This window comes from Numenius arquata, chromosome 6 (assembly GCF_964106895.1).
Source record: "Numenius arquata chromosome 6, bNumArq3.hap1.1, whole genome shotgun sequence".
Lineage (NCBI taxonomy): Eukaryota > Metazoa > Chordata > Aves > Charadriiformes > Scolopacidae > Numenius > Numenius arquata.
In genome coordinates, this window is record NC_133581.1 from 41,552,969 (window position 1) to 41,563,452 (window position 10,484).

Here is a 10,484-nt window from a genome sequence, read left to right on the forward strand (position 1 = left end):
AAGGAGCTGCGGCGAAACTTGGGCTGCTGTTGGGCGAGGAGCTGCCGCCTGGAACAAGCGAGTAAGTCCCCGGTGGCACGGTGGGGGGGAGCCCGGATGCCCTGCCCGGTGGCGTGAGCCGCGCCAGCCGGCGGAGCAAATGCCCCGGCGTTTGCTGTCAGAGCTGAAAGCGGTCTGATAAACCTGCCGTGAGGAGCCGGGGTGGCGAGGAGACCTCGCCGAGCGGGGTGGGAGAGCACGCCATAGCATGGAGCAAGCCCTCCAAGAAAGCTGCGTGGTTGGAGGCTGGGGCTCCTGGCGCGGCCGTAAGGCTGGGTACGTTGCAAAAAAAAAAAAAAAAAAAAAAAAAAAAAAAAAGAGTGTTTCAAGGTGGTGAATGAGCGCCTTCATCCCAAAAGAGCATTCCAGCTCCTGCCAGGGGAGCGCTCCGGGAGGGAGGGAGCGAGCATGCACAAACAGGCTGGTGGATGGCTCAGGGGAAGGCGAAGAGCACGAAAAAATTGTACCGGGTTTACCCAGGCGTTTGTGTCCTCGGGAAGAGACGGATGCAGTTCAGCAGATGAGGGATAAACAGGCACAGGTGGGTGTTGCGATAAGAAAACTCTGAGACTAGCTGGGGTTGGCATTACTTGATAGGGATTAATTAACTCAGAACATGTATTCTGAGTGCCAGCAGGGAAAAACCGAAGTCCCCGTTGAAAGATCTGGGGTGGCTTAAGTGCTGGTCAAAGTGGGCAGCAGTCTTCTGGTGGCAAAGGATCTCTTGGTCCCTCTGAAACGGAGAGGGGACGGGCAGAGATAGGGGAGCAGGGCGCGTGCCGGGAGTGGCTTTGAGCACTGGAGCCCTGTGCCTTATCGTTAGAAAAGTGCCCCGGGAGGCGATGCACGTGAGAGCAGAGCGAGTCGGGGTCTTACGGGCAGGAAGCACCTCCACTCGGCGTGGAGGAAGGTGGCGGGCGCGAGTCCCCAGCTGGCGTTTGAAGCTGTGACCGTAGGGAAGCTCTAGTGCTGTATGGCCGAAGAGGAGGCGAGGCTGAAGGCTCGCTCCCACCCCGTCAGGATCTCATGTTGGTGGGCCTCGCTGGAGGGGAGGCTTGGGGATGGAGACCGGCTCTGCTCGTGCGTCTGCTGCGGTACCCGAATTCAGGTAGCGCCTGCGGTGAGAGGAAAGGGAGGTGGCTCAGCGCTGCTTTTCTTAGCGGTCCCCCCCTTTCCCCTGGGGAGCAGTGGGGCACAGCCTGGGTGGGCCACAGGCGTGCTCAGTGGCTGCCTGGCTTCGCAGAGCCACCAGCATGACTAAGCCACTGCCACTGAGGGGGATGCTGGTCGTTAGACCCCCTCGGGAGCCCGTCTTTCCCGCCTCAGCGGCCACAACGTGTTGTTTTACGAGAGAAACTCTTTTGCCCGGTGGGAGGACGCCGGGAAGCGGCAGGGCCCGTGCCAGTGGGTCCCTGGCTGAGAGTTGTTTTGCAACCCTGCGACTTAATTTCCCTGCCTGGGTAGCGAGGTGGGGGGCAGCGGGGAGGCAGGAGCCAGGCAGGGAGCCACCGTGGGGTGCTGGCTGCCGTTCCCCCCCCCCCCAAACCAGCCCTCCAACAAGCCGCTCTGCCCTGGGCAGGACACCCAGGGGTGTTGCTTGCCGGGCAAGGGCACGGGGCAGAGCAGCCACCGAAGTTGGTGCTGCAAACTCTGTGGGTGACTGTGCACGCGTGGGTCTCCCTCCCCTGGGGGGCGGCTGAGGAGTTGTCTGCCCTCAGGCACGTTTTGGGACGTGTCCCCCGGCGAGCGTGCTGCAGCCATGCCTTCCAAGTGCTGCAGTCACACTTGTGTCAGGAGAGAGCTTTTTTGGCTCACAACTCCCGGCGGCGCGGGCTTCGCCTCGCGTGGGGGTGTGCCGGTGTGCCCCTCTGCGCTGGCAGCAGCGTGCTTGAGTGCTCAGGTGGGCAGCCCTGCCTGCCCCCTACGCTCACCCACCCCGTCCTCCTGGCACCCAGACCCCGGCACCTCCCGGGTGCTCGCTGATCACAGTTGTGTTTTCCAGCTGGTCCCAAAGTCCTGAGTCACTCTGCCGTTTCCATGGAAACAGCCTTGCTGGCGGGAATCAGTTTTGGGGGTAGAGGGTGCCGGTAGCTGGACCGGCACCGAGCAGGTCCTGGGGAGGGCTTGTGGGGCACAAGTGCATCGCCCTGGCGCTGGGGCTTGTGCCAGGGCTGGAGTAGGCACCCGTGTTGCACAGACCTTCGCACCTTCTTCTTCTCCCTTTTCCCCTTCCTCCCTGCCCTGGGGAAGCACAGAGGGATTTCCCTGGCAGTGGTGAGGGAGCCCAGGATGAGCCCAGCCCCCAGGCTGAGGGCGCAACTTCTGGGGAGCTGTTGAGAAAGGGGGACAGCCTGGAAGGCAGCCATAAAGAGCAGGGTATTTTCGACTGCCCTGGGAGAGAGCCTTGGAAACACAGCAACGACAGTATCGGTTACTGCAAGGTCTCCTGCCTAAAGCTGCCATCTCCCCCAAGTCGCCCAAACGTGGCCACCTCCAGGGAGCAGCAAGGGAACCTGCAAGGAAGGCTTGGCTTGGGGCAGGAGGCAGGGCAGCCACACTCCTTGGGCTGCTGTGGGAGCCCCCCCCCGCCATGAGAAGAAGCTTTGGTAAGTCCGGGGCACTGCCCTGCGTAGCACCCGGCAGCTTTTGGAGGGAAGACGACGTGCGAGCCGCGCCGATCCCTGCAGCAGCCCCGCCGAGTCCAGTGCCTGAGCTCAGCTGCCAGCGCAGCCTCTGGTGCTGCGGTCCTGCCGCCCGGCTCTAAAAGCAGGTCATTCCCATCAAACCCAGGAAGACTGTCCCTGAAGCAGGAGTCCACCTCTCAGCATCTCCTCCCGGGTCTCCGTTGCGCTGTGGCTGGCTGGCCACGCTCGCTGCTCCCTGCGCCGGTGACTCACGGATGCCGTTCAGCTTAATTCATCGCCTCCGATCTCCCTGGTGCTCCCGAGCTGTCTTGCTGGCTTCTCGCCTGCTCGTCCTCCTTGGTGGAGCCACGCTGGGAGTTCGGAGGAGGAGGAGGAGGAAGGCAGGTGACTGTGCACCCGCTGCCGTTTCGCGGGTGGGGGAGACTGCACTGCCTGCGCCCATCCTCTCCGTTCCTCTGGAGCTCCCGGCTGTGGGAAGTGGGGCAGGGGAGAGGAAAGGCTCGGCACCTTCCTCTTCCCGCAGACAATGCTCCTGTCCCCCTGCCAGGCACCAGCCGGCCTCCTGCAGCGCTTGGAGCCAGTTGCTCTGCATCCCTCGTGGGCAGCCTGCTCCTGATGCGACTGCAGGCAGCCGGACGGAGATGCGGGCAGGGCAGCGGAGCACAAGTCGGGCACGCTGTGACCAGAGGGGGTTCGGGTTGGGGAAGGGGCAGTGGTGATCACAGCACAGTGCAAGAAAGAGCCCACGTGCCTCCTCGCAGGCCCTTGTGGTGCCAGCAGCGCCGGGGGCTGGAAGGTACCAGTGATTTACCCCCCACCCCAGCTCTCCATCTCGTAGCCCCAGCTGCCTGGAGGCACCTACCGCACTCAGCTCCCGCCCTCGGGCTGCATTTGCTCATCGTCTTTGGTGGAGCTGAGCTGGAGACGGAGCAGAGGGAGCTTTCAGCTGGGAAGGCTTTATAGCACAGAAACAGCTGTGTGGCCAGCATTTCAGATGACTCCCATGGTCACAGCATCCCACGGTCTGGGGCTGAGTAGCCAAAACAGTGCATGCTTCACACAGGACTCTCACATACAGCCCCACATGGGCACGGCCCTCGCTCCAGCTGCTGGTCTGGACTGCTGGCCCCAGCATCGGTGCCTGAAGAGGAACAAGCCAATTTAAGAAGAAGGTCCCCCCTGGGCAGGGGTGGGAGAGCAGGTGGCTATCCTGCTGCGTGTGTGTGTAGGAGACATCCTCCTGCGGCATGTCCGCTGCAGGCGCTGCTCATCCAGCCCCCTCCGAGCCCTGTGGAACCGCGCACAGCTCCTCCTTGGTAGGTGTTTCACACCAGCCTGGCTGTGTCTGACAGACGAGCATGGGCGAGCGTGAGTGGAAGTGTGAGTGGAGTGGGAGCCCTGCCCCAGGAGCCCCCTGAGACCACCCGGCTGCCGGTCACCGCCGCCTCCCAAACCTAGGGCTGGGCTGAGCGGGAACCGTGTCCCCTGGGGGACAGGCAGCGATGGGAAGAGGCAGGAGAACAGTCCGTGGGGCTGAGAGAAGGCTCTGGCTGGCTTTAAAGGCCACAGATGAGACATCGGGGAGGGAAGCCTTCTCCCCAGACCTGCCCCTCCCTGGCTGCAGCTCAGAAGACAGAAAGGGCACACGCCAAGAGTGACGAGGGGCAGCCGAGGCTGAAGCTGGGCTGTGGTTTTGCATCTGCTCTGCTAAGGAGGTGAATCAACGCCCTGTTTCTTCCCCTCCACAGCTCGGTGCATGGCGAAGGGGAGCAGTTCTGGGTGGGTGGGGAACCTGAATTCACTTGCGGCCTGCGATCCAGCAGGATTTGGCACCGAGGAGGCACCCTGGCTCCGGTCACCTTCTGCAGGGGAGCCGGCAGCAGGTTTCTGCCACATCCTGGGACAATCCGAGTCACATCTGCTCCAGTGTCCATCAGCAGCACAGCAAGGAGTAGAAGTCGGGGTTGTGTGCGAAGGATGCAGTGTGGCTGGCCATCACTAGAGAGCAGGAAAGCGTTCCCACTGCAGCTTCCACCTAGGCAGCACACCAGAGCCACCTGGGCCAGGAAGTGCCAGTAGGGACCCTCCTGTCCTGTCCTGACTTAGCAGACCTGGAAAAACACTTTGTCCAAGGGATATAATATCCCATGTGGACACTGGAGCCGGGTCTTCCCTCTGCAGGGTAGGTAACACCAGATCAGGAGCAGCAACGGCCAAGTGTCTGCAACTTCTATCCCCAGCCACATGCCTAGCAGGCAGCAGCCCAGGAGAAAGCAACCCTTATTCAAAGTGTCATTTTGGGTCTAAAGCATGGCTCTTAGTTCGCGGACGTGGCCATGGCTGGAGGGGGTGGCCTTCAGCAGCTATACTGGAGCCCCCATGCTGGGGTCCTGCTCTGAATCATAGGGATGCAGAAAACCCTGCTCCTGGCAAGAGCTCTCTGGAGCTGGTAGCTCCTGTAGCCTCCTGCCTGTGCCGGGGGCGGGCTGGTGGGGCAACTGGTAAATAATAAAATAATTTAAAAAAAAAAAAAAAAAAAAGAAGGAAGGAGGTTTTTTTTACTCACCTGCAGATCTGAACGGCTCTCTCAGCATCACTTGCTGGGTGCCAGGGTCTCTCTGGGGAGCAGGACATGTTGAGGAGATGGGAACAACACGCCATGCCAGCTGCCACAGGTTCTGTGGGGAATGCACACCAGGAGCATCACACCGTCCCAAGCCCATCAGGGATTTCCATTGGTCTCCCTGGGAGACCTCAGCCAAGCAGCGACAGCACCCAGTTCTGACAGTCCCACCTGCAATGGCCAGTGTGCCAGAGCAGGGGACCAGGAGCTCGCCACCAGCTTGGGGCCAGCTCAGTGCTCTCCCTGGGGACACGCAGGGAGCGCAGGAGGAGCAGGGAAGAAGAAGAAATAGTGGCGATGATGCTGTGAGAAGGAAGGGCTGGCACTGCTGGGTGGGGAGCAGAGATATTTGGGTCTGTCCTCTTGGTTTTGCCCAAGGAGAGTGGGCAAGGGCAGGTGGCTGCAGAGGCACACTCACAGGTGAAGATTCGATACATGGAAGGAAGACAGGCAAGGGAGAGTGGGTACAGGGGAGCTGCAAAGCTGTTACTAATACTGCGGTGTCTCCTTTGCATAGGGGTTTTGCCTTGTTTGGAGTTTCTGGGATGAGTCTTCTACCTCCTGCTCCCCAGCCCTGCTGGCCTTGGGGAAGATAGCACGTGGATGAGAAGCCCTGTGCATTGGAGAGCAGCAGGGCAGAGTCTGTGAAAATTATTTGGTTAGTGAGCAGGGGGGAGATATTGAAGTGCTACCCTGGTTGCATCCCCTCCCAGCAATGCCCCAGCTCCCCAAGCACCGTGGCAGGTGTGCTCCTCACCTTGCTGTCCCTGAGCACCCCATCCGAGCATCCTGCTCAGCTTCCCCTGCCCTTGCCCACGTCGGGGAATCTGCAAGGCAGGGGTTAAGCATCACTAGACTGAACCTGGCTTGTGCAGCTACAGCCCTGCTCTTCTCTGCACCCATCTCTGGTGCCCAGGGCTCCTGCCACCACGCTGTTGCCAACAGAAGATGGAGCAGATGCAGTTTCTCATGCTTCCTCCTCTGTAGAATTGCTTTTCCCCCTCTGGTGTGCAGAATAGCAGGGGGGCCTGAATCCCAGAGCTGAGCAGGGTCTGGCCAGCACCACGAGCTCAGTGCTGGGGGCACAACAGGCTGACAGCTAGGACAGCTCTGGCAGCTGCTCATCCCCAGAGGCTGACAGACTGAGCTCACCTGGCTGGTGGACCTCTAAGCAAAGAGGTTTGCAGCTCCAGGAGAGCCATCACTGCTCTCCTGATGCATCCTCTCAGCAAGCAGGATGTTGTTGGCTTGGATGGGCCATGCCTTGTCCTGCCAACTGGCCAGGAAGGATGGAGACGAGCCTCTCCAGGCAGTGCTTGGCACCATCCCCTGCCCTTTCCCTGCACTGGGTGTCAAAGGCACTGGCTGATGGGGTGACAAGTGACTCACAAGGCAGCTAGGGAGGAGAGTTTGCAGGAGCTGGGTGGAGGCACATAGATGGTGTGGCCACTGGGCTCTAACACCCCCCAGCCTGGGCCACAGGACATGGGGTGAGCTATGAGGCACAGGATTTGCTTGCACTCCAATCCTGGAAGGAGGCAGTCAGTCCCTGGGGCTGAAGTCCTGGCTGGAAGCGTCACTCCAGGCTTGCCACCCTCTGCGTGGTCCTCCTTCTGAAATGGGGCTCTGCAGTGCGTGACTGGGCTCCACGTGGTTATAGCTGATGTAGGGAGGGCATTTGCTGGTAACCCCCAGCAGTAGGATACTTGGGTCCTCTTTGGCAGTCCTTGCTCAACCCTTGACTTCTCTGTTGGGTTGCAGACACCGAGACGACCTGTGAAGAAGCTCCATGAAGGTGACCAGCCATGCAATGTTCCTGGAAGGCTGTCCTCCTACTAGCCTTGGCATCCATTGCAATCCAGTATACGGCAATCCGGACCTTCACTGCCAAGTCCTTCCACAGCTGCCCCATCCCCAACCCCGTGAACTGCAGCCTGAGCCAGGACACTGATGCGGCCGACAGGCTGTGTGACGAGAGCCCCACTTTCTCCTATAACCTCTCCAGGAAGACGCACGTCCTCATCCTCGCCACCACCCGCAGCGGCTCCTCGTTTGTGGGGCAGCTGTTTAACCAGCACTTCGATGTCTTCTATTTATTCGAGCCCCTCTACCACGTCCAGTACACCCTGATCCCAAAGCTGACCCAGAGCAAGAGTACAACGGACAGGAGGGTCATGCTGGGGGCCAGCCGAGACCTGCTGAGGAGCCTGTATGACTGCGACCTCTACTTCTTGGAGAACTACATCAAACCCCAGCCCGTCAACCACACCACCGACCGCCTCTTCCGCAGGGGAGCCAGCAAGGCCCTGTGCTCTCCCCCCGTCTGCGAGTCCCTGGGAGCTGTTGATCTCCACCTGGAGGAAGGAGACTGCGTGAAGAAGTGCGGTACCTTGAACCTGACACTGGCCACCGAGTCTTGCAGAGAGCACGGGCACGTGGCCATCAAAACCGTGCGGGTGCCTGAGGTCAGTGACCTCCGGGCCCTGGTGGAGGACCCGCGGCTGAACTTGAAGGTCATCCAGCTGGTGAGGGACCCCCGTGGAATCCTGGCATCCCGGAGCGAGACTTTCCGGGACACCTACCGGCTGTGGAGGATCTGGGATGGCACTGGCAGGAAGCCATACAACCTGGATGTGACCCAGCTCACCACGGTGTGCGAGGACTTCTGGAACTCCGTATCCACCGGCCTCAACCGGCCACCGTGGCTCAAGGGCAAGTACATGCTGGTGCGGTACGAAGACCTGGCCAGGAACCCCATGAAAAAAACCGAGGAGATCTACGATTTCCTGGGCATCCCCATGGACAGCAACGTGGAGCGCTGGATACAGAACAACACCCGAGGAGACAGGTCCTCCTCCAAACACAAGTACGGGACGGTGCGCAACTCGGCAGCCACAGCGGAGAAGTGGCGGTTCCGGCTGTCCTACGAGATCGTGGCGTTCACCCAGCACGCCTGCCAGCAGGTGCTGGCCCAGCTTGGCTACAAAACGGCCAGCTCCGAGGAAGAGCTGAAGAACCTCTCCATCAGCCTGGTGGAGGAGAGAGACTTCCTGCCCTTCTCCTAAGGCAGCCCCCAGGGGGGCCCGCTTTTGATATGGACTGTTTCTAACTGTTGCCTTATTTTCTTTTCTTTTGTTTTGGTTCCCCGCCCCCTTCCTTGTCTTTTTTCTCTCCAAAATTTGCACTAAACCTTGAGCGGGAATCTCAGCAGAGCCCAGGGGAAGCGGTGGCTGCCCCTCAGCACGTTTCGGACGCAAGAGGAGTCGGGTCTCTCCAAGCCAAGAGCTAGAACTGTGGATGGGTAACAATGTTTACAAAACACACACACACAAAAAAAAAAAAAAAAAAAATGTATAAAAGCAACCTTCAAGCTTTCCAAACCGAAGGGTACCTGGGGTACTGTACTTTTGCACTGTTTACTTTTACAATGTAAGAGGTAAATATAAATATAATTTATGAGTGGTGGTGTCCCCTGCAGAGTAACCCCCCTTGCCCCCGATGAGCAGGTTAGACTGGAAGCTGAACGTGGAACGACCTTCTTGTTTTTGATTTCAGTGCGACATGTCTGTTTGTTTAAGTCCTGTTATTGGGCTGGTCAGCTGCTCCTACATGGTTGTTTGGTGACACCTGTGATATTTCTTTGTGCCAAAACCCCACAAGAGTTTAAAAAAAAAAAAAAAAAAGAAAAAAAAAGGGTGGGGTGGGAAGTGATTGGGTGGTTTGGTAAAAGCCCAACACATTTAATGCTTTATTTCTGTGTTTTCTGTAAATAAAAGTGCAATAAAACTGACCTGGGGGTGAATTTCAACTGAAGGACCTCAGTGACTGAGCCAGGGGTGGGTGGACGGACAGGCTCTGTGCAGGACAAGGCTGGGGGGAGCCACACCACAGCCCCCCAGGGCGGCAGGAAACTGTGGTCACCTCCCTTGGCGTGTGCAAGTTCACATCCGAACTGTGTCAAAATGCAAGTAGTTTAGCCGAAAGTGATAACCTGTGGTCATTTTACAGACCTGAGAGCTTGAAGTGCCCGGCTGCAGAGTGCTCATGGTTGCCACCATGATGAGCCCGGCCCCATCAAGCTGCCCCTCGTTGCACCCACACCCCCCCAGCCATGTCAGATGCTGTCAATACCAGTGTCACCATGTCCTGCCCTGGAGGACCAGAGAAAAGTGCTCAAGTTCAGGTCATAGAACTGCCAGAATGAAAATGAGCAAACAAAAGGATGGTTGTGGCAATGCACAAGTTGTCCCTCATGCACAGGGCTCTGAGTGAGCCCCAGCCACGCAGGGTCCATGGGCTGAGCGGGGCAGCGAGCAGCCAGGCACGCAGGGTGGGAGCAAGGCAGCACCGCAGCAGAACACTGACAGCCAACACAAGATGCTGCCCGTCTGTTTGGAACAGTTGACCAGCTCCTCTGACCTGCTGGGACAGAGTCCTTCAAACACCCCAGCCCTCAAGGCACGTCCTACAGACCACAGGCAGCTAGCTGCAGATGGGAAGCCATTGGGACCAGTCCCCAGGGGACACTAAAATCTCAGCAGTTTCTCATCTCTGGTGCTCCTGGAGCCAGGGACCCACAGAGAGATGTGACTGCAGCTCATCACAGCCACCCATGGCTACACACTCCCAGTGCTGGACCCGCTCCTGGCACAGGCATATTCGAGCCACCCACAGCCCACCTACCTGGGCAGGCCTCCTCTCTGAAGGTGTCTTCTGAGGTTTGCTGCCCAGCAGCTCCCAGCCCAAGCTCTTAACCAGGAGAAGGTGAGACTAGGTGCTGCAGTCACACCCACCACTCTCAAGTAAGGTGGGGAAAGCTGTGACTATATGTGATTTTCTAGCATCCACAGCTGGCTTAACATGGCAAACCTGCTCCAGCTGGGCTGCAGAACAAGTGAGCAGGGGTCATGTATCTGATGGCTTCTCTTCAGGGCTCGCAGCTGGAGCACTTCTTAATTCAGCCATGCCATCTGCAAGGTCACATAGAATCATAGAATGGTTTGGGTTGGAAGGATCCTTAAAGACCATCTAGTTCCAAGCCCCCTGCCATGGGCAGGGACACCTCCCACCAGACCAGGTTGCTCAAAGCCCCATCCAGCCTGGCCTTAAACACCTCCAGGGATGGGGCATCCACAGCTTCTCTGGGCAACCTGTTCCAGTGTCTCACCACCCTCACA

General features: G+C 58.9%; 1 protein-coding gene across 1 annotated transcript; it reads left to right on the forward strand.

Annotated features, from left to right (window-relative positions):
* The first annotated feature begins 474 nt into the window (after positions 1–474).
* CHST1 (carbohydrate sulfotransferase 1) lies at positions 475–8,637 on the forward strand. The gene is made up of 2 exons (XM_074149732.1): positions 475–580; positions 7,069–8,637. Exon 2 carries the CDS (start codon positions 7,113–7,115, stop codon positions 8,370–8,372), a length of 1,260 nt encoding a protein of 419 aa, XP_074005833.1. The 5' UTR covers positions 475–580; positions 7,069–7,112; the 3' UTR covers positions 8,373–8,637.
* Positions 8,638–10,484: the final 1,847 nt, after the last annotated feature.

Coding starts and splice junctions, on each gene's coding strand:
- CHST1 (XM_074149732.1), top strand. CDS start 7,113: ATGCAATGTTCCTGGAAGGCTGTCCTCCTACTAGCCTTGGCATCCATT.